A 27,545-nucleotide genomic window follows, 5' to 3' on the forward strand; every position below is an offset into this window, starting at 1 on the left:
CGGGCTACTCAAATTTATTTCGGGCTAACAAAAACTAAAGAGTGCCTGCCCGAAGGGCTACCAGGGATTTTAAAATTTTGCGAGCCCTGGATGTTATCCCTGCATGGCTCTTTAAAGAGGTTTTTCCCTCGATTGGAACCTCAGTCCTTGCCGTTATAAATAGCAGTATGACTTCCAGTGTGGTTCGCGATGGTTTTAAACATGCAATTGTACATCCTTTATTACAAAAAACTTTCCTTGAACCCTCAGTTTGCTCAAATTGCTCAAAACTCCCAGAACATAGTATTTACCCAATTCAATACAATTTTGATACTAATGGTATTATGGAGGTTTTTTAATCTAGTTTTAAACATTTACATTCCACTGAAACAGCACTCTCACAGGTTTTTAATGACATTCTTATAGAAAATGAAATGATTTTTGAACTAAAGTGGACGATAGAAGATTGAAAAATGCTGCCTGGTCTGATGGGTCTCAATTTCTGCAACACTCAGATTTTAGTGCCAGAATTTGTCTTAAACAACAAAAGCATGGATCCATCCTGCCTTGTATCAGGAAACGCTGATAAATTGAGCAAGTGAAACCACAACTTTAAAAGATTATTCTCCAAAATGAATCGTTTTGACAGCTTAAACAGAAAATCAGAAGTTTTCATACCTACAGCAAGTTTGATAAAAGATAAAAGATTTTAAAGATCTTATTTTTCAGGACAGATTTTTCATAAGGAAATGACATCATGGCTCAAAATCTTTGTCATTAAATTATTCCTTTATTTAACATTTCTTAACTTCATTTAACTTTATTTAACAAAATAAATTCAATAAAAACTTAAGAACAGGGAACTGATTTTTCATTGAACTTTTGAGAAAGAAAACGGAAATCACTGAAAAAAAAGGTAACCACTGAACACAAACACCACAGAAGAACAGTTTACAAAGATTCAAATGGAACTACGGGAACATTTTCATTCATAGCTGCTTCATTAGATCTTTACAGCAGAGTCTATCTGAACTCTGTGGAGCCTGATCTCCAGGGTTTTAAGTTGGACTCTGAAACCAGAAGAGGATGTTTCTCTCTCTTCAGATTCACTCTGATCCTGTGATGGGAACGATTTCAGCCCTGCGTGATCCCGCTGATGTTTGCACAGAGCAGATAATGAAGTGAATGTTTGGGCACATTGGTAACAGTGAAACAGTTTATTAGTAACGTGGGATCGTTTGTGTGCAGAGTATGAACTGAGATTTTTGAAGCTCTTGTCACACTGCTCACAGCTGTAGTTTCCTTCCATGTGTGTACGTTCATGCTCGTTACAATTATCTGAACGTGAGAAGCTTTTGTCACAGTGTCTGCACATGTATGGTTTCTCTCCTGTGTGGACTCGTTTGTGTGTTTTAAGGTGACCTGCAGTGGTGAAGGATGACCCACACTGATCACAGAGGTGCTTTTTGACACCACTGTGAAAGAGTTTGTGTCGTTTTAAGTCACCTGATGTGGGGAAGCTTCTCCCACATTCTTTGCAGTATTTCAGTTTGTCTCCAGTGTGTTTACGTTGATGTATTTTTAGGCCGGCTTGCTGACTGAAAGTTTTTCCACAGATGTCACAACGAAAGTCTTTCCCACCACCACAGCGATGACAAGGTTGAGAAGTGGATCCATCTGTGTCGCTCTGCTTCTAAACAAAGACACAAAGACAGTGTAAGTCAGTCCTTCAACACTTTTATCCTGAACGTCGCCTGAAATAAAGAGCATCTCTGCGGACGTCCAATTATATTTAATTGTTTCAATTAACACACTCAGTTTACTGGGCTACGATAACTACAATACTACCACCATAATACTACAGCAATACTTATTTAATATTACAGTAACATCTGACTTATGTGGGACTCATGTAATGGGTGGGCACAGATGGAAGTATTGTAATAGATATTGCCCCCCCTCCATAATCTCATGCATTCTTATCATTGTTATGTTATGCGTTCAGTTCTGTATTACTATTTCTGACACATACTGTGATAACTGGCAATATAGCTAGGATACTCTGATCAATGATGATTCCCACGGGTGGTGCTCACGCAGGCACTGAAACGGGCAGCTTCGGGCTCACGCAGGCACTGAATCGGGCAGCCTTGGGGTCCTGTGTGTTCTACTGCACAGATAGCCTGCAGAGCGCAGCTACGCTGAACTGAAGTGCTTGTGTTTTGTATTTGCAGGTGAGCACAAGTTATGTGTTGATAAACGGAATGATGTTGACGTATGAGAAATGTATTAGAGTATGGTACTGTCATTAATGGAACACACCGCTAATGTCGGAGTTTGTGATTTACATGATGTACCTGAACTGGTGTTAAACGGGATGTCACATCGCAAATGAGGGGATCGAGAGGGTAGTCTCCATGCGCAACAATACTAGTTGGAGGAGCATACGAGTGTGCAGAATATTGTAATATGAACATTGGTGGGAAAATACTGAGTAAATGAGTACTTTGTTAACACGTGTTCAGTAGTTATATGTAAAATGGTCGCGTGTGTTCTACTGCACAGATAGCCTGCAGAGCGCAGCTACGCTGAACTGAAGTGCTTGTGTTTTGTATTTGCAGTTGCAAAAGAGCAAGTAAAGAGAACGATTCTGAACTCATGCACGCCTGGAAGTGTCATTTGTCCAAGTGTGCAACACTTACACTTAAGTACTACCACACTAATGTTTTTAGGGTACCCACTAGAGGTGGGAATCACCATAAACCCCACGATACAATATTATCACAATACTTAACTCACGATACGATATTATTGCGATTTTTTTTTAATATATATTTTTGCAATATTCTGGGTATTGCAATACGATATTTTGTGATTTATCACATATTTTTTTCTACTGCAGATTTTGTCCATAAAGGTAAACTTTATCAATATTCATTTTATCTAATAATAAAGTCTCACACTCAGTCTTTCATGTCAGTCAGTTTTATTGCTGACAAAGTGAACGGTTTGTATAACAGTCTAGTAACTAACTTAACTGAACGTAAATATCTGGTACAATTATAGCTTAAAACAAAATATAATTTTACATTAAATAAAAAAGTTTTAAATTTAAATAAAATAAAACATTTCTTAAATTAAAATAAGTAAACTGTCCTGTTTGTTGCTGCCCTAAAAAGTTAAACACATTTGGACAGTGAAGCAATGTCAGCATTCTTGCTCAGAAAAAGGAGCTGATCAACATGCTCTGAAGTCAGAGTGCTCCGTTTTGCTGTGATGATGTCTCCAGCGGTTGAGAAGACTCTTTCAGCCGAGACACTAGTACCTGGGATACAAAGGTATCTTTTTGCCAGCGTGGCCAGGAAAGGATAGACTTCCTCATGGGATTTCCACCAGCTTAGTGGGTCTTCTGTGAGTGCAAGTGACATGACCTCCTGGTATCTTTTCACCTCCTCCTCAGCTGTGGCAGATAATGATTTTGGTGGGGCTCCAACATCACCATAAGTCTGACCAAGCAAGTCTGTTAACCCACAAAACTTCCTCATCTTGGCTGGTATGAGAGGGGGTCTGGGATTTTGTTCAGTCTCGTCAGGTTTCTCATGATGTTCATGGGCTGCTGCCTCTTTTCTTCCTGTAGAAAACCCACACACATACAGAGAGAGGGAGAAAATAAATATTTCATATCTTTTAGTATGCAGTAATATGTTAGCAAATTATAATTAATGTATTTAATTGTTAAATAGAATATTACCAATATGACAAAAATATCACAGATCTACTAATATTGTACGTAAGTTATTTAAATTATAACACCAGAATGTTTGCTTACCTGAAGGGTTATAGCCTCAGCAACCACTCTTGCATAGGTTTCCTGTCTTTCCTCCAGTGACAGGAACGGCAGGGTTTTAAAGCGTGGGTCAAGAGCTGATGCTGTGTAGAGGGTGTTCCTCTCGACTGTGCTGGCATATCTCTTCTTAAGATCTTGACTGATACTTTGCTTGATGTTTCTGACCAGCGCTGTGTCACCAATGTTGTCTTGGGTGTCGTGCAACAGCTGTGCTAGCAAGTCAAGTCAAGTCAAGTCAACTTTATTTGTCAATTCTGCCACATGTACAGGACATACACAGAATAGAAATTGCGTTACTCTCAAACCCTAGTGATTAGAAAAATGCAAATAAAATAATTAAAAAGTAAAAATTTAAATAAATTTAAATAAATACAATACAATTTTACGTATAACAAAAAAAAGCTATGCAATATACAATATTCAAGTAAGAAGGCATAGTGGTGCAAAATAGGCAAATAGTGCAAATGGGGATTTAGTAGTGTACGGTAAGAGATAGCAGCGGTGCTACGAGAGACAGAGTAGGATTCTTTTCCTCAGACATCACAGTAGTCGTGACTTGCATTGACTTCAAGGCCCGGACAATTTCTTCAGTGTTCCCAATATCCGTCTCGTTTAGAGCAAAGATATCTGTGCTACTCTTTCTGACTTCAGGAGACAGCAGCGCTGCACAAATCGCAGGTTGTTGTTCAAGGAAACGCTGGAGCATGTCATAAGCACTGTTCCATCTTGTGCAGACGTCAGGCTTGAGCTTGTGAGTCGGGAGCTGTAATATTTTCTGTTTTTGCTCCAGAGCGTGGTTTGCCACTGTGCTTCTATTGAAAAACCCAGTTATGCGCCGCACTCTCCCCAAGACCCTGGCTACTGCAGGCAGGTTTAAGGCTCGTTGTGATGCCTGGTTGAGCATATGGGCGAAACACTTCACATGCAGGTATCCCGCTAGCTGAGTGGCAATTGTCATATTAGAAGCATTGTCGGTGACAACCACCAGATTTTTGTCGGCAATCCCCCATTCCTGTGCTGCATTTTGCAGGAGATTTGCAATGTTCGCTCCGGTGTGACTTTCATGTAATGTTCGAGTTTGGAGAACGTAAGACAGCAGTTGCCAGTCCGCTGTGAGATAATGAGCTGTTATAGTCACATATGAATCCACAGCCCGCGAGGTCCATGCGTCGCAAGTTAATGCAACCCTTTCTGCTGTGCTCAAACTTTCCTCAACTTTACGCTTCACATCTATGTAGAGATTGGGTACGGCTGTGTCCATGAAAAAACGTCGTGATGGTATCACATACCTGGGTTCCAGCGTCTTGATCATGTAAGAAAAGCCCTTGTTTTCCACAATGTTGTAAGGACGCAGGTCTTTGCAGATGAAGTACGTGATAGATTGTGTTCTTTTCTTAGCTCGCTCTGAATTGGGAGATAGCTTTGCTAAGCTAAGAGTGTCCAGCGTTGGTTGATTTTTCAGTGGAGCTGATTCAAAGCTAGCTTTCCCGTCCGCGGTTAATGCTATTTTTGGATGGTGCCGTGTAAGATCGGCCCTCATGTTCGTAGTATTCCCAGAGCTTTATTTTCATACGACACACCTTGCAAATCCTGTGTGTCATATCCATCTCATTTGTTCCATCCTTGTTAGTGCTGGGCGATATATCGTTTTTTTTTTTTTAAAATATCGATATATTATACAAGACATAAGCTGTGACAATATCGTTTATATCGATATAGTCTATGTTGGTTATAATTACACTTGTGGAGCCGCTATTTTGCCTCTCTCTCGTCTGGGTTTGTTTGCCCCGCCTCTCACCCTCACTGAACACAAACCCCCTCCCCCATCGCTACACCTCCAGTTGGCAACAAGATGGACACAGGAGCTAGCGAAGAGGAGCTCGTCGGAAAAAAGAAATCCAATGGCTCAATTATTTGGAGATGGTTCGGGTTCAAAGTGTCAGATGAGCAGCAGAATACAGGGAGTGCAGAATTATTAGGCAAATGAGTATTTTGTCCACATCATCCTCTTCATGCATGTTGTCTTACTCCAAGCTGTATAGGCTCGAAAGCCTACTACCAATTAAGCATATTAGGTGATGTGCATCTCTGTAATGAGAAGGGGTGTGGTCTAATGACATCAACACCCTATATCAGGTGTGCATAATTATTAGGCAACTTCCTTTCCTTTGGCAAAACGGGTCAAAAGAAGGACTTGACAGGCTCAGAAAAGTTAAAAATAGTGAGATATCTTGCAGAGGGATGCAGCAGTCTCAAAATTGCAAAGCTTCTGAAGCGTGATCATCGAACAATCAAGCGTTTCATTCAAAATAGTCAACAGGGTCGCAAGAAGCGTGTGGAAAAACCAAGGCGCAAAATAACTGCCCATGAACTGAGAAAATTCAAGCGTGCAGCTGCCAAGATGCCACTTGCCACCAGTTTGGCCATATTTCAGAGCTGCAACATCACTGGAGTGCCCAAAAGCACAAGGTGTGCAATACTCAGAGACATGGCCAAGGTAAGAAAGGCTGAAAGACGACCACCACTGAACAAGACACACAAGCTGAAACGTCAAGACTGGGCCAAGAAATATCTCAAGACTGATTTTTCTAAGGTTTTATGGACTGATGAAATGAGAGTGAGTCTTGATGGGCCAGATGGATGGGCCCGTGGCTGGATTGGTAAAGGGAAGAGAGCTCCAGTCCGACTCAGATGCCAGCAAGGTGGAGGTGGAGTACTGGTCCATCATCAAATGTGAGATTTACAAGGAGGGAAAACAGTACACCTCTCTGAACAGTGTCTGGGAGGCTGTGGTTGCTGCTGCACGCAATGTTGATGGTGAACAGATCAAAACACTGACAGAATCCATGGATGGCAGGCTTTTGGGTGTCCTTGCAAAGAAAGGTGGCTATATTGGTCGCTGATTTGTTTTTGTTTTGTTTTTGAATGTCAGAAATGTATATTTGTGAATGTGGAGTTGTTATATTGGTTTCACTGGTAAAAATAAATAATTGAAATGGGTATATTTTTGTTTTTGTTTTTTTGTTTTGTTTTGTTTTGTTTTTTGCCTGTCCCATTTGGTTCTTTAGCCATCAGAATTGTTGTCTGAAGACCAACAAGGATACCCAATGGATTTACTTTGCCAAATGGATCATCGTGGCATTGCCGTATTGGTCCATTTGATCGACCTTTGTTTTTATTATTTATTATATTTTATTTTCAGATGTTACAGACGGGAGAGACATGAGTGAGGGATAGGAAAGGGAGAGAGAAAGAGGAAGGAAAAGAAAAACGGAAGGGGAGAGGGACAGTGAGAAAGGGGGGGAGGAAAAAAAATCTCCTGGATCACCTGTTGAGAGAAGAAGAATAGAAAACAAGCAAAAAAAAAAAAAAAAAAACCAAAGCAACATACTAAACACAACACCATCGCATTAATCTAGCTAAGTGTAAACAGCAGTAAATACTAAATATTCAATGTTGTTGTGCAGCACGCAGGACAGACAGCGCACAATGTGCTTTGAAGTAGCAGCCAAGAAAGGTGTAATTTAAGTCTACGAGCAGTGAACATCCGTGTGCATACCTGTGTGGATCAGCGCGCTTGTATTCAAATGGTTTCCACATGTAATGGTCTGCAAGATGATGTAGCGAGCCATAGCCCCGTCCCCCAGGGCATGAAGCAGGCATGGAGGAGATCCAGGCCCCAGACATCCAGAGGCCTCAGAGTGCGAGAGCCCAAGGAGGACCACCGGAGGGGCATCTGTGCCACCCTCATGGGAAGGGCTGAGGATCCCCAGACGAGGCGTCACCCAGTAGCCACCAAGCAGAAGCTAGAGGGGGCTGCACCGGCGTGCCCGCCGGCTCTGCCGGCAGCCAGCTGTGCCAGAGTGAACCGAGCTGCAGGCCCAGAGGCCGGAGGCCCGAGGGCCCCCCGCACCCCGGAGGAGGCCTGACCGAGCAACAGGCGCCAGGCCCCGCCAGGTAGCCACCGGGAGTGAGCCAGGACATACTTGAGTGCCCAGCCCCGGACACCAAGAACCACCAATGCACCGACCCCTGAGGGCATCAGTCACCGGCAGGGAGTGTGGTGAGGGGAGATAGGCCTTGGAGGGCCTGGGAGTTCCCAGAGAGGTGGAGTCTAAGACCCGACCTGACATATAGACACAGACAAACAAGCACACACAGACACAAACATGCATTCCCACCCTCATGCACACATATACAAACACTCAGCACTCACCCAACGTAAGGAACCCAGACCCAAGAGATGTTACCCTTCCCCCCGGGGTGGAGGCAAGCAGACCGTCCCAGGCTCCGCAGCAGCAGGGAGGCCAATCGGACAGCCAACATCTCCTCCCAGCCCCCCCGCCCCGATGACTAGCAGAGAACGGGGGTGTGTGAAGACCCCATACCTCCCTCCTCCCGCTCATGTGTAGTGTTGCTGCGTGTTGTTCTAAAGTGCATTTAAAACAAGGGAGAGCATGGTGCTGCTGCTAGAGTTAGCACGGCCCCTCCCGAGAACCCTCAATGTCTACATGGATTTAAAATTGAGAGGTGGGCACCAGCGCCAGAGGTAGGTTTGAGTACACAGACCGTCCACTGGACGCCGTTAACGTGCCCACCCTCAAGGCCCTATATATATATGTGTGTGTTATGAGAGTGTAAGTAATGTGGATGTCTAAGTTGTGAGATAAAATTGAGGCACAGGTGGCCAGAAGGGGACAGGGGGGGGGGGGGAATGTCTCCCCTGCACCCTCGTGACACACCCGCACCCCAAGGCCCTACCTGTGTGGGTGAGTGTGGTGGAGCGGGAAGAGGGAGGTAGCCGGGGATGGGGAGGAAAAGGAGGGAGGGGAGGATGCCCCTCCCTAGGGCCAGCTCCCCCGCTGACCCCAGTAGGCACCCCCGTCCTCTGGTACCCACCAAGGCAAGGGAGCCCAGGTCCATCCAGACCGGGCCTACAGTAGCACTGCCAAGCCCCACAGGACCCGGGGCAGCCCACCCTACCCCACCGCAGAGGAAACTGTACGCACCCCAACATTCAATCGTCTCCCAGACTACACAAGACAACAGACACCCAGGTTAAGTTTATTCTCCACCTCTCCTATGTCTCTCCCCCACCTGCAACGGAACAACCTCCCCGCCAGTTGAAGAGCCCCCCAGTTAGGCCAATGCACAAGAGGCCCCCTGCGTCAGGGCTGAGCCCCCGTGCACCCACCCGCTCACAACCTCGGTGACACACCGACGAGGACCGAAGCCCCCAAGGCCCAGCCAGAGCCCCAGCACGGAGGCGAAGCACCCCCGAACCCCAAACCCCCACGCCTGCCCCGGATCCACTCAAGGGCAGCCAGGCCACCAGGCCAGTAACCTACGTCCACCAGTACAGACCATCCTCCAGCCCCGCTGCACGCAGCCACGAGGAGAACAACCTCTAAGAGTGACCAGAGCCACTAACCAGGTTATGAACACAACCCCCGGGTTAAGCCCTCCAGGGATAACGTCTCTAGGGGTCCTCCAGGCACCCTAAGCCCGTCCCAACTCCATATCAACCACAGTAGCTAAGGCGGGACCAAACCACGACCCCCTACCCCCGCTAGGTGATGGAGCCGATCAAAGGAGCCCAGAGGGATTGATCTAATGTGGTGGCAGAGGCTATATCGAGACTAATGTGATCTATTAGAAGGTTTCTATATTGGCTAGAATTAAGATTATTTTTATTTTTCCAGTTCATGAGGACCGTTTTCTTGGCGATGCATAGGGCAGTAAAAACCATGTGGACTGTATTAGTTTCTGTAGTGACCTCATCCAGTTTTCCCAACAAGCATACTAAAGGGGAGGTTGGAATTTTACATTTCAGACACTTTGATAAGTCTTCACATATCTCGTGCCCAAACTTCTGCACTGGTGGACAGAACCAAAGAGCGTGAATGTAGTAATTGTCTGGTGTATTGCCTTGACAGTGTGAGCAGTTGTTGGAAGATGTAAAGCCCATCTTGAACATCCGATGACCTGTATAGTGCACTCTATGTAGTATTTTGTATTGTATTAATTGCAGACTGGGATTTTTAATCAATTTAAAGGTTTTTAAGCATACCTGAGACCAGAAGTTTTGGTCTAAGCTGACTGATAAATCTGCTTCCCACTTTGCAATAGGAAGGGATATTGATTCATCTAATTTAGAAAGTGTTCTGTATATATTAGATAATAATTTGGGGGATTTAAGAGTAAGGAAATGTGCCGCACTTGGTGGTGTTTGTAATTCAACTTGACTGAGGTTAAATTTCTTTTTTACTATGGATTTAATTTGTTGATATTCTAAAAATCTTTTCTTGTTGATCCCATATTGTGCAACTAGTCTGTCAAATGGAATAAATTCTGTTCCCTCTAATATATGTTCTAAGTATTTAATTCCTTTACAACTCCATTCTGGGAAATTAATCATATTATTGTTTTGTAATATGTCAGGGTTATTCCAGATAGGTGTACGTTTGCATGGGATTAATGAAGACTCCGTTATTTTTAGAAACTCCCACCATGCTGTCAGAGAAAAGCTGATGTTGATACTTTTAAAGCATTCATGTCTTTTGATGTTTGAGCTAATAAATGGTAGGTCTGAAATCTCTAGATCCTTGCAGAGTGCCTGTTCAACATCTAGCCAGGACTCATCTAAGAAGGTATGTTTTAACCATTCTGAGATGAACTGAAGCCTGTTGGCTAAGAAGTATTGGTGAAAATTAGGCAGATCTAATCGTCCTCTATCCTTGGTTCTTTGTAGCGTTTTTAAGCTGATACGCGGGGGTTTATCTTTCCAAAGGAATTTGGAAATATATGAATCCAGAGATCTGAACCAATCTTGTGATGGTTTGTTAGAGATCATCAAAAACAAGTAATTTATTTTTGGCAAGATCATCATTTTTATAGTGGCGACCCTTCCCATGGGTGATATGGGTAAAGATTTCCATCTAGTCAGATTGCCTTCTACTTTCTTTAGAAGTGGGATGTGGTTTAATTTAGTTAAGTCTGAAAGCTTAGGAGAAACATTAATACCTAAATATTTAATATTTCCGGATTGTAGTGGGGCAGAGGAAGAATTATGGAAGGAGCAGTTAATGGGGAGAACTGTAGATTTTGGTCAGTTAATTGAATAATCTGAAACTCTTGAAAACCAGTTTATTAGAGTAATTACCTCAGAGAGGTTGGTTTGTGTGTTTTGCAGAAAAAGCAACACATCATCCGCATAGACTGATTTTATGTTCTATGTTCTTACATTTTACACATTTGTTTTTTGTTAAGTTGCCTAATAATTATGCACAGTAATAGTCACCTGCACACACAGATATCCCCCTAAAGTAGCTAAAACTACAAACAAACTAAAAACTTCTTCCAAAAACATTCAGCTTTGATATTAATGAGTTTTTTTGGGTTCATTGAGAACATGGTTGTTGTTCAATAATAAAATTATTCCTCAAAAATACAACTTGCCTAATAATTCTGCACTCCCTGTAATGTATTCTGTAGAGAATGTCGAAAAAGCGTCGCAACGAAAGGTTCGAGCACCACTAATCTTTTCCACCATTTACAACTGCGCCATAAAGTGCAGTATGAAGAGTGTGTGAAATTGCGTGCTGTAGCCCAGACCGCAAAGTCTTCCGAGGTTCCTTTTTTTTTTTTTTTTTGTTGGCCTGTCCCGTTTGGCTCTTTTGCCATCAGAATTGTTGTCTAAAGGCAAAGGAAGATGCCCAACGGATTTACTTTACCAAACTGACCATCCCAGCCTTGCCGTAATGGTCCATTTGATTCACCTTTTATTGTTTATTTTATTTTCACTTAATGAATACGGGACAGACTTGACTGGGGGAAAGAAGGGGAGAAAGAAAGAGGGAAAGAGAAACAGCTGAGAAGAGGGACGGGGGAGAAGGGCAAAAGACAAAAACCAACAGAACGGGCAGAGAAAAAAAATGCATATATCAATCACCTGGATCACCTGCTGAGAAAGAAAAAAGAAAGCAAGCAGAAGAGAACAAGAGTAATAGAATAAACAACATCACAATGATATATGGGAATATGACAGTAAATACTAAATGTTAAACATTATTGTGCAGCACATAAGATCAACAGAACACAGTGTGCTTTGAGGTAGGAGCCAAAAAGGGTGTAGTTTGTGGGTGTGATCACCCGTGTGTACACCTGTGAGCATGGACGCGCTTGTTTTTTGTTTTTTTAAAAGGTTCCTTCATGTAATAATCTGCTAGAGGGTGTGGGGGGGCCACAGCCCCGTCCTCCAGGGCGTGAAGCAGGTGTGGAGGAGATCAAAACTCCAGACATCCAGAGGCCCCCAGAACACAAGAGACCAAGGAAGACCAACAGAGGGGCAGCTGCGCCATTGTCCCGGAAAGAGCTGAGGAGAGTCCCAGATGAGGGCTCACTCAGCAGCCGCGGAGCAGAAGCCAGGGGGAGTTGCAGTGACGCGCCCGTGAGCTCCGCCGGCAGCCAGCTGCACCTGAGTGACCGAGCCCCAGGCCGAGAGGCCGGGGGCACCCCACCTCCGAAGTGACCCGAGCGAGCCCCAGGCTCCAGGCCCCGATAAGCGGACCTGGACGCCCATCCCCGGACACAAAGAACCACCAACGCACCGATGTCTGAGGGGGTCCGCCACTGGCAGGGGAAGTGGTGGTAGGGGGAGATAGGCCTCCAAACCTTGGAGGGCCTGAGATGTCCCCAGAGAGGTGGCGCCTGACACCCAACCTGACATATAGACACAGACATACAGGCACACACAGATACAAACATCCATTCCCACCCTCATGCTCTCATATGCACTTACTCCACACTCAACCAACGTGGAGACAGACATAAAGAGACGTTGTACACACGATCACACTCCCCAAGCGTACTCTACAAACCGGGTCTAGGTGCCCCCGCCCCTGGAGGGGGGAACTGCACCCAGACCCAGGTGGTGTTTCCCTTTTCCCTGCGGTGGGGGGAGGCAGACCGCCCCGACTCCGCAGCAGCAGGAAGGCTCCACACTCCAGACCGCAGTCGGACGGCCAACTCCTCCTCCTAGTCCTAGCCCCCCTGCTCCAGCAGGTCGCAGAGAACGGGGGTGAGAGAAGACTCCGAACCTCCCTCCACCCGCTCATTGTAATGTTGATGCATGTGTGTTCTAAGGTGCATTTAAAACCCAGGAGGGCTTGGAGCTACCTGCCAGAGAGCAGCAGGTAAGCGCATGGTCCCTCCTGCTAGCCCTCAATGTCTACGTGTATTTAAAATTGAGAGGTGGGCAACGATGCCAGGGGTGAGTAAGGAGGATAGGTGAGTAAGGAGGATAGGTGAGTAAGTGACGGAGCAGGTGAGTAAGTGACGGAAGTGACGGACAAGGTAAGCGACTCATGTTGTAACTGACGTCAGACGCTGGAGATTTTGGCGGAAAATTAAAGCAAATGGTAGTTTAGATTTGAACAAATTCATTTAAGCTTCAGCATTACCAAATACACTTATCAATTGTCTTATAACTAACACTATTTGTCTAAATAATCTCCAACACCCTGGAGAACAACGAGGAGAGTTTAGAGACTCTCCAAGATTACATCGATCAGTGCTTTCAGGATCTCGTGATGAAGAAGACCCCGTGTGCAGCTTCCCCGGCCAAAGCTGAGACGCCGTCGTCGAAAAGACAACGCCCGGCAGATTCCCCCGGCTCAACATCGCCAGCCGGCAAAGATATTGCCGACATATTGGAGTCAATCGACAAGCGATTGTCCAGTTTCGACGCAAGGCTGTCCTTGGTGGAGATTCTTCACCGAGAATTTAAATGCTTGCGAGAATCCCTGGAGTACAGCCAGCAGCAGGTGGAAACGCTTGCTGCTGAAAATGCCACGCTAAGGGAGTCGGTGAAATGTCTCACAGATAATGTTACCCAGCTCAATAGAGAAAATAAAAAAATAAAAGAAACAGTTATCGATCTACAAGCTCGTAGCATGCGTGATAATCTGGTATTTTCTGGTATTCCAGAAGCCGCTGGAGAGGACGCGGAGACCACGGTAAAAAGCTTCATCAAAACCCACCTGAAGCTGCCGGAGGACACTGTGAAGAACATCGTCTTCGATCGGGTACATCGCCTCGGCCCCATTCGGGCTACGGCCGGGAGACCACGTCCTATCGTGGCCAAATTCGGCCACTTCAAACAAAAGCAACATGTGAAAAGCCGCGGCAGGGAATTAAAAGGAACGGACTTCAGCGTGAACGACCAGTTCCCCAAAGAGATCTTGGAACGACGCAGGGTCCTCTTCCCAATCCGACGCGGCTTCATCCAGAAGGGCTCCCGCGCTGTCATCACTGTGGACCGGCTGTACGTGGACGGACAGCTCCACCGCGACCCCAACATCACTCCGTGGCTGTATTAACCTCACACCAGATAAGAATCAGCTACACCATTTCCCTATCCACTCACACTAACTTGCATTAACATCTGTTTAACTTACCAGTATCAAATCGCATCTTAAAGTGTGATTTCATAGCAGAATTAACACCGTCACTCTCCGTCAGTGATTTAATTGGAATGTTTACGTTTTGTTTCTGTTTTTTTTTTCTTCTCGTTTTTTTTTTTTTTTCCTCCTCTCTTTTCCCCCTCTTGGTTTTATGCTGCTCACCCCTGTCCTTGGTTTCTTTCTTTATTCCTTTCACTGCCTCGATCACCTGCTTCGACACTCATCCACAAACATCCTTTATTTCGACACATACGCACCATGCACTCAACGGCAGCACATTTACATCAGTCAGACAGCGCACACAGTCATATAAGATACACACACACTTAAGCCAAGCCTACTCATATTAGTAACTATGCATACACAAAGTCAGTCTCAGGGAGCATCTCGCCACACATTTTTTCTCTCTCTCCTTCTCTTTATTTATGAACAAGTGACGTATTCTCTCCACCTGTCTAAGCAACGCACACAGCATACATCCCTAGTTATACACAAACATCTATGGGTACACTGAGGTTCATTACATGGAATATAAATGGAGCTGGCTCCAGAGAAAAGAGGTTAAAAATATTTAACCAACTCAAAAAACTACAGGCAGATGTTGTCCTATTACAAGAGACCCACAGACCTCTTAGAGGTTCGAATGAACTTAAAACACCTGAGTTTCCTAATGTGTTCTCAGCTTGTTATAATTCTAGACAAAGGGGAGCAGCAATTTTAATACATAAAAATATTAATTTCACAGTACTCGATACAGTTATAGATCCAGAGGGCAGATTCTTAATCATTAAACTATCTATACGTGATAAAAAGCTATGTATTGCAAGTGTATATGGTCCAAATGTTGATGATCCCTCATTCTTTCATGGTTTTTTCAGTGCACTCTCTGAACACTTAGATGGCACACTTGTTCTTGGAGGTGACCTCAACCTTGGACTAAATGAAGACATGGATAGGCTCAATACAGCGGGAACTCAGCGTAATTGGCAGTCCATAAATATAATCAAACAGTATATGAGCGACTTTGGTCTTTGCGATGCATGGCGCTCCCTTCACCCCACCAGTAAGGAATATACTTTTTTCTCACATGTCCATCACTCCTACTCTCGTCTGGATTATTTTTTGGTCAGCAGCTCACTGCTGAACGACATTTCAGACACTGAGATTCACCCTATAGCTGTCAGCGATCATGGTCCTGTATCTTTAACACTAATGCACAAGAATAATACTACGCCAAGAAAAAACTGGAGATTTAATATATCACTACTTAAAGATGAAGACTTTATTAAATATTTTAAAAAAGAGTGGACTTCATATTTGAACTATAATGACACTCCCGAAACATCAGCTTCTGTTCTATGGGAAGCAGGGAAAGCTGTGATGAGAGGTAAAATAATTTCTTTCTCATCACATAAAAAGAAAAAAGAAAACAAAAATATTCAGGAATTAGAAAAAAACATCAAATCACTAGAAGAAGCCTACGCGTCCCACCAAGATCAGGAAACATTGAACAAAATACGCAAAACAAAACTAGAATTAAATGAGATAATTGATAAAAAAAACTTCAATTTCTAGCAAACCAGCTAAAAATAAATAAAGAAAAAACAACTATATGTGCTGTTCAAGATTCATCTGGGAACACAATATATGATCCGATACAAATAAACAACATTTTCAGGGATTTCTATAAAACGTTGTATTCACCACAAATAAACCCATCTAAAAAAGAAATTGATCAGTTTTTGGACAACATAACTCTTCCAAAATTATTGGACACTCAAGCAATGGCACTGGATTCACCAGATGGCTTTCCTGCAGAATTCTACAAAGAATTCTGGTCGATTCTAGCACCAGTTTTCTACAGAACGTTGTTGGAAATTAAAGAAAAGGGCAGACTTCCATCAAATATGAATTCTGCAAACATTAATCTCCTGCTAAAACCAGGCAAAGACCCTGTATATCCCTCAAGCTATCGTCCAATATCCCTTATAAATGTAGACCTTAAAATAATCTGCAAAGCTCTCTCAAAGAGACTGGAGAAAATAACCCCCCTCTTAATTCATCCTGACCAAACTGGTTTCATAAAAGGTAGGCACTCATCAACAAATACACGTAGATTACTTAATTTGATAGACTACTCATACAGTAAAAACCTAGAAACTACAATATTCTCTTTAGACGCAGAAAAAGCATTTGACAGAGTTAACTGGAAATTTCTATTTGCAACTTTACACAAATTTGGTTTTGGATCCTCTTTCATAAACTGGTTAAAAATATTATATAATTCCCCAACAGCTTGTGTTAGAACAAATGACCAGACATCCTCCAGCTTCTGTCTCTTGAGGGGCACCAGGCAGGGATGCCCACTCTCCCCTTCACTATTTGCAATTTTTATTGAACCACTAGCAGCAGCAATTAGACAGAATTCAGTAATTAAGGGCATAAAATGCAAGAACGTGGAACATAAAATCAGCCTTTATGCGGATGATGTGTTACTCTTTCTCCAAAATTCACAAACCAATATCTCTGGGGTGATTGAATTGATAAACTCTTTTGCAAGAATATCAGATTACTCAGTTAACTGGTCAAAATCTACAGTCCTACCGATTAATTGCTCCTTCCATAATTCCTCTTCTACACCACTGCAATCGGGAAATATAAAATATTTAGGTATTAATGTTTCTCCCAAGCTTGCAGATCTAACTAAATTAAACCATATCCCACTTTTAAAGAAGGTAGAAGATGATCTGGCTAGATGGAAATGTCTACCCATATCACTCATGGGAAGGGTTGCCGCTATAAAAATGATGGTCTTACCAAAAATAAATTATTTATTCTCAATGATCCCAACTAAACCGCCACAAGATTGGTTCAGATCTTTAGATTCATGTATGTCCAAATTCCCTTGGAAAAATAAACCCCCACGTATAAGCTTAAAAACACTACAAAAGACCAAGGATAAAGGAGGACTAGAACTGCCTAACTTTCAGCACTACTTCTTAGCCAACAGGCTTCAGTTTATCTCAGGATGGCTAAAACACACCCTCTTAGATGAACCTTGGCTAGATGTAGAACAAGCACTCTGCAATAATCTAGAGATCTCAGACCTACCATTTATCAGCTCAAACATCCAACGACATGAATGCTTTAAAAGCATCAACATCAGCTCTTCTCTGACAGCATGGTGGGAGTTTCTAAAATTGACGGCGTCTTCATTAATCCCATGCAAACGTACACCTATCTGGAACAACCCTGACATATTACAAAACAATAATATGATAAACTTTTCAGATTGGAGTGATAAAGGAATCAAATATTTAGAACATATACTAGAAGGAACAGAATTTATTTCATTTGACGGACTAGTTACACAATATGGGATCAACAAGAAAAGATTTTTAGAATATCAACAAATTAAATCCATAGTAAAAAAGAAATTTAAACCGGGTCAAGTTGAACTACAAACACCACCAAGTGTGGTTCAATTTCTTACTCTTAAACCCCCCAAATTACTATCCAAAATATACTGAATGCTTTCTAAAACAGATGAATCAATATCACTTCCTATTGCAAAATGGGAAGCGGATTTATCAGTTAACTTAGACCTAAACTTCTGGTCTCAGATTTGCTTAAAAACCTTTCGTCTTCCGAGGTTCCTGCCGTGAAACAGACCACCTTACAACACTCATATACTCGTGCTGTGGGGGGAAATTACTAAAGCAGTGGCCTATCATATTGCTAAAGACATGGTCCCCATCTCAAATGTGGAACAAGAGGGCTTTATACAGCTGCTAAAAACTCTTGACCGAAGATACCAGTTACCTAGCCGGAAATACTTCACCAGAGAAGCACTGCCAAAAATGTATACTGAAGTTAGACAGAGTCTCGCTGCCCAGCTCACCAAAGTGTCTCACTTCGCACTGACAACCGACATGTGGTCCAGCAGGACGTGCGAGCCATATATGAGTGTGACTATAGATTTCATGGAAGACTGGGAACTGAAAACTGCCTGTCTCCAGACCAGCTACTTTCCTCAAGACCACACCGGAGAGCATATAGCTGAAGCCCTGCAGGATGTGCTCAAAACCTGGAAGCTCAACCCGACAGGACTGGTTGCTATAACAGCTGACAACGGGGCTAATATTGTCAAGGCGGTTCAACTGAACAAGTGGCCGAGGATCCAGTGTTTTGGTCACAGGCTTCATCTGGCCATTGGTAAGTGCAATACTGAATTTGTTGATTTGAAAAAAAAAACGCTAATAAATGAAAAGTGTATAGAGTCTCTTGTAGAGCTAAACATGCCTATGGACCACAAGACAAATATTTTTATAAGTCATAGCCAGCATATACATCTATCACTTAGAAATCGAAAGTTAGTTGAATAAATAAATAAACTATCCCTATTAAATCCAATAAACGTATTGGGGTGTATTTGTCTTTGTATTAGATTGAGTTGTGACACTAAATGAGGACCACAGCTGAGACAAGACAGGGATACATTTTTAAATACATAGTGAGATTAAAAGGTGTTTAAAAAAAAAAAAAAAAAATACATGTTCTAATCATTTGGTGATCTGGTGATTTTACCAAGATAGTTTAACTAGAACCATTTCTAGGTTATACAATACACGACACATTTTGCAAATATTGTTAAGTCTTATGCATCACATTCTATACAACTGAGATGGATGTTAATTTGCCTTTGAGTGATTTGCATCTTAACATAACAATTAAAGTGATTTTAAAAGTTTGTATTTTGTGTGTCACAGGACATGCTATGGATGATGCTCACATTACCCGGGCTATTTCTCTGTGTAAGAAAGTCGTCAGCAGCTTCTCCTACAGCTGGAGGAAGAGAAGAGAGCTGGCTGAAGTGCAAATACAGGTGGGTCTTCCAAGTCACCAGCTACTCACAGAGGCAACAACTCGCTGGGGATCAAGGCTTCTCATGATAGAGAGAGTTCTGGAGCAGCAAAGAGCACTTTCTAAAGTCCTCTCTGTCGACATGAAAACCAGACCTCTAGTCCCTACTTGGCAGGGCATAGAGGTCCTGGATGCAGTTCAGAAAGCTCTCAAACCCTGTCAGGACTTCACTGATGCACTTTCAGGAGAGAAGTATGTGACCTTGTCCTATGTCAGACCTGTGCTACACCTGTTTAACACTAGTCTCCTGGCACCTGGAGAGGAGGATAGTGAGCTGTGTAAATCCATCAAGACCCGCATTGTGGATTACCTCAACAATAAATATGCAGATCCATCCACCAGTGACCTGTTGGACATGGCTTCTTTTGTGGATCCACGGTTCAGGGCGAAATACATCCCTAGTGAGAAGATTAATGCACTAAAACATAAACTCATCTTGGAGGCAGAGTCTCTGCTCAGCTATCAGGGTACGTGTTTGTCTGAGCTGACTGATCCAGCCGTGCCTGAGTCTGCAGACCGAGAAGAAGCAGCAGTAGGACACACAGCTAAAAAAAAGAGATCACTGGCAAGCTTCTTCCAGCACAGCACAGCCACCAACACTGGTTTCACAAAAAGGGAAGCAATCGAATTTTCTAGCTACCTGTTGTCAGTTTGTGTAGAGAGTGATGCTGACCCTCTCAAATGGTGGGAACATGAAGTTGCTTTTCCAGCACTGAGCCTCCTGGCCAAGAAATATCTTTTTGCGCCAGCTACCGGCTCCGAACATTATTAGCAAACAAAATATCGTGATACTACGCAGTATCGATTTTTTTTCCCCACCCCTAGTACCCACATAGGCAAGGCAAATTTATTTGTATAGCACAATTCAACAACAAGGTGATTCAAAGTGCTTTACAGAGACATTAGAAACAAAAACAAATAAAAAGCATGATTTAAAATTGATTAAAACAAGCAAACAAACAAACTAACTAAACACACACATTTCACACCTGTTCGCGCGACCTGTTCGACACTTATCGTAAGGGGAGCTACCAGTCCTTCTGTGGACGAGCTACTTTCTATTTTAAATTCCCTGAATTTAAAATACTCTCTAGACCCAGTCTAGACCCAGTTGGGGAGCTACCCAGAGCTCTAATCCCACACCTGTTCGCGCGATCTGAACCCTTATCGTAAGGGGAGCTACCAGTCCTTCTGTGGACGAGCTACTTTCTATTTTAAATTCCCTGAATTTAAAATACTCTCTAGACCCAGTCTAGACCCAGCTGGGGAGCTACCCAGAGCTCTAATCCCACTTAACAAACAAACAAACAAACAAAACAGTATATAAAATCAAAACAGATAAAATCAGAACAGTAGATAAAATCAGTAGTTAATGTAAGTTTTAAAATTTAAGCTTAACTAATTAAAAAACAAACAAAACAGTATATAAAATCAAAACAGATAAAATCAGAAATAGATAAGATCAGTAGTTAGTGTAAGTTTTGAAATTTAAGCTTAAAAGTGTGGATTTGGTGCTTTATTCAAATGCAGCTGAGAACAGGTGAGTCTTCAACCTGGATTTAAATAAACTGAGTGTCTCAGCTGATCTGAGGCTTTCTGGGAGTTTGTTCCAGATATAAGGAGCATAAAAGCTGAATGCAGCTTCTCCGTGTCTGGTTCTGACTCTGGGAACTGATAAAAGACCGGATCCAGATGACCTGAGGGATCTGGAAGGTTCATACTGGGTTAGGAGGTCATTGATGTATTTTGGTCCTAAACCATTCAGAGCTTTATAGGCCAGCATCAGAACTTTAAAGTCTATCCTCTGACGGACAGGCAGCCAGTGTAAAGACCTCAGAGCTGGACTGATGTGGTCCACTTTTTTGGTCTTAGTGAGGACTCGAGCAGCAGAGTTCTGAATGAGCTGTAGTTGTCTGACTGATTTTTTAGATAGATCTGTAAAGATGCTGTTACAGTAATTAAGCCTACTAAAGATGAATGCATGGACTAGTTTTTCCAGGTCCTGTTGAGACATCAGATCTTTTATCCTTGAAATATTCTTGAGGTGATAGTAAGCTGATTTTGTTATTGTCTTAATGTGTTTTTCTAAGTTTAGGTCTGCATCCATCACTACACCCAAATTTCTCGCCTGGTTTGTGGTTTTTAGATGTATAGATTGAAGTTCTCTGGTGACCTGTAATCGTTTTTCTTTGGCGCCAAAGACTATTACTTCAATTTTGTTTTTGTTTAGTTGGAGAAAATTGTGGCACAACCAGTCATTAATTTCCTCAATGCATTTACCAAGAGCCTGTACAGGGCCTCGGTCTCCTGGTGACATTGTGATATATATTTGTGTGTCATCTGCATAGCTGTGGTAGTTTATTTTGTTGTTCTTTATAATCTGTGCCAGTGGGAGCATGTAAATGTTAAACAGAGGGGGTCCCAAGATGGAACATAGTGCTAAACTACTGTAACACTGCAATAATACTAATTTAATACTGCATTAAAAACACTGTAATTGTGCAGTTATAACACTCAGCTGACTGGGACACAAAAAAACACTATTACCCCCAATGACACTGCAATTATAACATTAAATGGCTATTTTAACACTAAAAGTACTAAAGCTATATGAAAGCAATAATACTACAGCTACAATACTACGAAACATTACGTAACGATACAACTTTGTTAACCATATCAGAAGATTACTGAATGGTTTGGTTTTGTACTTAATTTATGTTTTATTTTATTCCATTTACACCTGACAGAGGAATGAGCTGCTGTAAACCAAAGGCCATTTATACAGAAATAACACCATGATATACCACGAAGCTGCCTGAAGATTAAATAACAGCAACATATCAATTTTCAGCATTTTTAGTTTTTCATGATCGTGTAAACAAAAATCATAAGTGAAATGAAACTCTGAATAATGGCTCAGAGCTACTCTTCGGTGCAGTAGCAGTGCTAACATGCTAACACAATTTAATGAGCAGGCTTGTTCCAAACAGTCAGACTGAACTTACAAGAATAAAATAAAAATACATACCTCACAGTAACTGCACTTGTAGAGTCTCTTTCTGGTGTGGATCTGTTGGTGTTTTCTCAGGTACTGTGGAGTTTTAAAAGTCTTCTCACACAGGTCACATTGATAAGGTCTCTCCTCAGTGTGGGTAAACATGTGGCTTTGTAAGTGTGTGTCTGTTGTAAAGTATTTGCCACACTGATCACACCAGTACACATCTTCTCCGGAGTGAATGCGTAGGTGTATATTTCGGCTCCGTAGCTGGCTGAAGGTTTTTCCACAGAAGTCACAGCTGTATGCCTTAACTCCAGAGTGGGTAACTAGATGTCTCTGTAAGCTGATCTTTTGAGTAAAAGCTTTGCCGCACTGATCACAGCTGTACGCTTTAACTCCACTGTGGATGACTTGGTGTGTTTTTAGGGCTTTCTTCCAGGAAAACGACTTTCCACACAAGTCACAGCTGAACGGTCTCTCTCCAGTGTGGATGAGCTGATGTTGTTTTAGTTTAAACTTCAAAGTAAAACCATTCCCACACTCGTTACAGGTGTATTTTTTCTCTCTCTTTCTTCTGTGAGGTTTGTCGGCCTCCTGAGAGCGCTGACTTCTCGGTCCACGTTGGTCCTGCAGTGACAGAGATACAAACAGAGGCAGTGAGTGAAATGCAGTCATTAAACAAACTGAAGCTTCAAACTCCCTCCATTAACACTAGTTTTAATCCTGAAGGTGGAATGTGGCACCAAACACCTTAAAGGTCTCTTATCCCCACCTACTGGTAGTAGTAACACATTACATCCAACCTGGTGTTAAAGATAATTAATGACTGTAAACACTCTAAAATCATGCCCATCCCTCCTGCTTGTACACAAATATTAATGCTAACACACTCAGAAAAGTAATAAATGTTTACCAGGTCTGTACTTTTTTATATTTCCTGTTGCTGATTCTTATTATATAATTCTGTAATTGTCTAATTTATTCAATGATAATGAATCAAATGTAACAGTTACTAGCTTGGTTCAGTGCAGGATGATGTCAGAGTCTGATTGTAACCTGAGGGTTTTTTTTTTTTACTTTTACTCTCTACATTAAAAAAATTATCTCTGTATTTTCTACTCCTTACTTTTTCAAAATAGGCTTGTTACTTCTGGTTTAAGGCATTTGAGGGGAGTTATTTCATCACTGCAGGTATCAAAGATCAAATTGATTTGAACCTAAACAGTAACATGTGAAATCCAATCATGATAATGTACTAATCATGAGAGATGAAAGAGGCAAAACTGTGTGCTTTAGTCAGGGGTTAAATTGGGCCGGTGTTTGTTTTTTGGCACAAAACCTGAACGACTGCAGGTGCTGATAAGGTGCAGTCGCGGTATTTCAACATCTAGCAATACAAAGACAACAAAGAAAAAATGGAGTAATATTTTTTATGTGGCAGCGTTTCTATCAGCTCAACAAATATCAGCAAACACAAAACTCTTTATGTGCATTTTGTCTCAGTGTGATTTAAAGACTGCTGTAAAAATCCTCTGCAGGTTAGTGCAGGATAAGCAGGTAAGTTTACTGTTTACTGCATTGTATTATTACATTATTATTACATTACATTAATATAGCACAAGGTAGGGCTGCACGATTAATCATTAGAAAATCGCGATCTCGATTCATACTTATGTGCGATCTCATTTCCAAATGACAACGATTTAAAAAAAAAAAAAAAGATGACGACGACGACGACGATTGTACCGCATTTTGATCCGGGACGTAATCTGCATGAAAACAAGCGCTCACTCTTCCTGCTCAACAAATGACAAGGGCGGAGCCTTATACCACGTGATACAGAAGCTGTGCCGTGTGATGCTAAAATTAGCAGGGAAAAAACAGCGGAGAGCACGTCAGGGATGACGAGAAAGTGACAGGAGAAAATCCGTTCCAGTCAACCACCCAAACATCAATAACGGGAACCTTATACAGCGCTTCCCTATACACGTCGAACTTCCGCAGGCACAAAGAAATTACGGAGGCTATTACTTATCACCTGACCAAAGATATGGCTCCCATCAACACTGTGCAAAACGAGGGATTTAGGAAAATGATCAACACCCTAGACAAACGCTATACAGTGCCGTCCCGCAACAATTTTTCTATTGTTGCACTGCCTGCTCTATACACGCAGTGTCGAGCAACGGTGGAGATGGAATTTCAAGCAGTACAACATTTTGTGGCAACGACAAAATGTGAGACATTTGTTGTTTTTATGTTTATTTATTGTTTTTATGTTCAGTCTCAACTGTTACGAAGTTGATGTGCAGTTAATAAGCGCAATAAATATTTATACTGGAAAAGAGAATCGTGAGAGAATCGTGATCTCAATTCTAAGCCAAAAAATCGTGCAGCCCTAGCACAAGGTTCAGTTAGTTTAGCATAAAACATATATCGGTACTTCAGCTTTTAATGGAGTATTTCTTAACACTAGTTTCTGTCACCTTCTGTGTTGAGCTCATTGTTTTCTCTGCAGTGGCTGAGCTGAGTCCAAGTAGCTGTTGTTCCTCTGCTGCTCCGTCAGACTCTTCTCCTTCTGCTGATCAGCTGGGACACAAAATAGATCTTTGTTAGACTCCACACTGCACTGAAGTGTCTCATATGTTCATTTGAGAACACAAAGAACAAATATTTAGCTTCCCTGGGTGGGCAACTTGGTTGAAATAAACACAAAAGGTTTGAGCACCGATACCAAATTTAGCAGTATGGCACACCAGTACCAGGAGAGCAATTCCTGTTTAAAGAATGTCCTGGCCAAAAACAAACACAAAACAATCAATGGAGCTGCAAAAACTAGTACAGTGTTTCCAAACCACTGTGCCGTGGCACATACGTGTGCCGCGAGAAATGATCAGGTGTGCCGTACAAGATTATCCTGTCTGAGTGGGTGTAGAAATCTGAGCCATGATCTGAATAACCCTCATCACAGTGGGGTCCACTCACACTTGGATTCTATACATGGATCAAGTCCACTGCACTACTTTCAAGTATTCTGAAACCTGTCCTCTAATGTGTGCCTTCCTCCTCTTTGTATTTACTCCTCCTCTCTGTCATTTATTCTAGCTGTCTTATTATTTATAATGTTTTCCAAGCACAGTTGGTATGGAGCACCCACAATTTAGTTAAATATGTACAATGAAAATAACAAAAACTATTCTATTGTATTCTATTCTATTTATCTTTGTTCCTCCATTTCAGTTTTGTTTGCAAACATGAAAATTATCTCACCCTCCAAAAAATTATGGAGCTTAAAAAATCAGCAGTACTTCTAAATGTGATAAAATTAGAGCACAGATCCCCTCTTAGGGGCCGAGGCTGTATTTGTTTTAAAAATGCATCTCTGGTATCTCTGGCCTATCATTATTATTTTGCTAACAGTTAAGCAGACTCACTCGCTGAATACTGATCAGTATATATCAAATAATCTTTGAAATGATTCTAATAACAGGCCTCTCACAATGAGGCCAGTTTTTACAATCACATGCCCTGTGGGCCGACACAACTTTGCCCTGATAAGAAAAAGGCAGCTGTGTTTTAGCCTGGAATACATTTATTTTTATATTTCTCATAAATGTATTTTATTATAGCGCTTTTAATGCCAACATGTCAGAATTTTTGGAATTTAAGTTACCTTAAATGGATGAAGGGTGGCGCTAGCTAGCTTGGTTAGCTAGCTGCATTCAAAAACTGTGCAGGTGCCACAGAGATGCTAACTAGCGCTTAGTAACAAACCAAAAAATAATAGAAGCTTAGCTCATTTTAAAGATTTTTTCTAATATTACCACTGTTTTCTTCTCTGTGTTTCATTAGCATTTGTTGATATTTTCTTGTAAATTAGTTTATAGCAGCTTGACTTGATGTAGAGGCTTTTTCTTTCACAGGGTTCACAAATAACTGACAACAGAGACCAAGGAGAGCAACAGAAAACTTCACTCAGGAGCTAAACTCAAGATTGACCGAACTCACATCGAAGTTACCTTAGTGCTTCTCTTTAGATGAGCCAGAACAATAAACTAAACACAAACAAGCGGGAACTGTGTGGCTTCTTCTTCTTCTTTTGGGTTTTTCTTTGGCGGTTAAAGCTTTAAGGTGCATTACCGCCACCTGCTGGACTAGATGGTTAATATCCTAAATGTCATCATTCCTTTTTTATGTCTTAAATTGTTTCTCATGAAAGAAAAAAACTAATTGAGTGTCACTCTTTGTGAGCTAAAACTAGAGATTTAAAAGTATTTTAATAAACAATAAAAACTAGGACAAAATGTTTCAGTGTGTTTTATTCATTAACATAAACATCAGATGTCTTCAGCTTACCATTAGCTCCATTTCTTTAAGAGGTTTTGCTTTCTGCAGGCCGCCACAGCATACATGTTGTTTTTCCTGATTTAATAAAGGTTACACTGACTCACTTCTCTATCATCAGATCCAAGTGTGACATTAGCCTTAATTTCCCAGGAGGGTACTTGGGTTTGGAGTCACAGCACAGTTTTCAGGTTTAATTAATGGGTTTGAGTACAGCCTGATAATTACAGGCATTCAAACTGTTTGCTGATGAACTTTGGAGGTAAAATTATAGACAGCTTTAGAAGGTTTTTCATAGGAGAAGTATAGATTGATACTTGTTCCCACTGAATAAGGTTAGATCTTTAACTGGTTGATTGATGAACCTCACAATAACTTGTGTTGCTTTGCAGATAAACTCGGCCTGGTTGGTGCAAAAAGTCATTCATCAGCACCATGAAGCCATGAAATCTCTGAATAACAAAGACACACGAGACAGGAACATTTCTTTTGTCTTCCATGTAACAATCCCTAACTCTGTAATTAACCAATGTGACATTTTATCTTGGATGTCTAAAATGGCTCATCCCAGTGTGGCTGTTGCTCAACATTTAGCACAAGTCACCTTCTGATCAGAAGCTTTGTGGTTTGATCCCTGGCTGCTCCAGTCTGCAAGCCACATATCCTTGGCCAAGATACTAATTCCGAGTTGCTTTCTGATGCATCCACTGGAGCGTGAATGTTTTATGGAATTTGTCAAACAGTTTTACGTGTGGTCACATTGTTTTGTTTTTGTGTTCGGATTGAAGCGCACGCTTGTGAGTCCTCAGAAGTTACACAACATTCACTGAAGATGAATACTTTTTAAAATCTTAGTTTGCACTTGTGGATCATACTGTGTGCATTTGTAACACTTTTGAAACAGATTTCTAAATGAGCAGTGTTCCCTGAATGCGTCTCATACAGCTGCAGGACATTCAGTCAGCTTTCAACACAATCTTTCATACAT

At 41.9% G+C, this 27,545-nt stretch overlaps 1 protein-coding gene across 3 annotated transcripts; it reads right to left on the reverse strand.

Annotated features, from left to right (window-relative positions):
- Positions 1–781: 781 nt before the first annotated feature.
- LOC147321799 (uncharacterized) lies at positions 782–26,438 on the reverse strand. Of its 3 annotated transcripts, none has more exons than XM_086305913.1 (4): positions 26,233–26,438; positions 24,700–24,802; positions 22,244–22,840; positions 783–1,672 (listed from the first exon to the last, which is right to left on the reverse strand). In XM_086305913.1, the coding sequence occupies exons 2-4, from the start codon at positions 24,715–24,717 to the stop codon at positions 983–985; spliced, it is 1,305 nt and encodes a 434-aa protein (XP_086162039.1). In that variant the 5' UTR covers positions 24,718–24,802; positions 26,233–26,438; the 3' UTR covers positions 783–982. The 3 variants fall into 3 exon arrangements, with proteins under 3 accessions (XP_086162038.1, XP_086162039.1, XP_086162040.1); XM_086305914.1 differs by having other exon boundaries at positions 26,222–26,438; XM_086305912.1 differs by lacking the exons at positions 24,700–24,802; positions 26,233–26,438 and having other exon boundaries at positions 782–1,672; positions 22,244–22,888.
- Positions 26,439–27,545: the final 1,107 nt, after the last annotated feature.

Source organism: Aulonocara sp. 'chitande type north' Nkhata Bay, linkage group LG9, assembly GCF_057382095.1.
Source record: "Aulonocara sp. 'chitande type north' Nkhata Bay isolate Kocher_YH1m ecotype deep benthic linkage group LG9, A_spYH_male_GT1.1, whole genome shotgun sequence".
In the NCBI taxonomy this organism is placed as follows: Eukaryota; Metazoa; Chordata; class Actinopteri; order Cichliformes; family Cichlidae; genus Aulonocara; species Aulonocara sp. 'chitande type north' Nkhata Bay.

Bases quoted from the DNA above. Each gene is read 5' to 3' on its own strand.
- LOC147321799 (XM_086305912.1), bottom strand. From the start codon at position 22,888: ATGACTGCATTTCACTCACTGCCTCTGTTTGTATCTCTGTCACTGCAG. The intron at 1,673-22,243 runs GTATGTATTTTT...GTCTTTGTTTAG, and splicing joins ACAAGTGCAGTTACTGTGAG to AAGCAGAGCGACACAGATGG.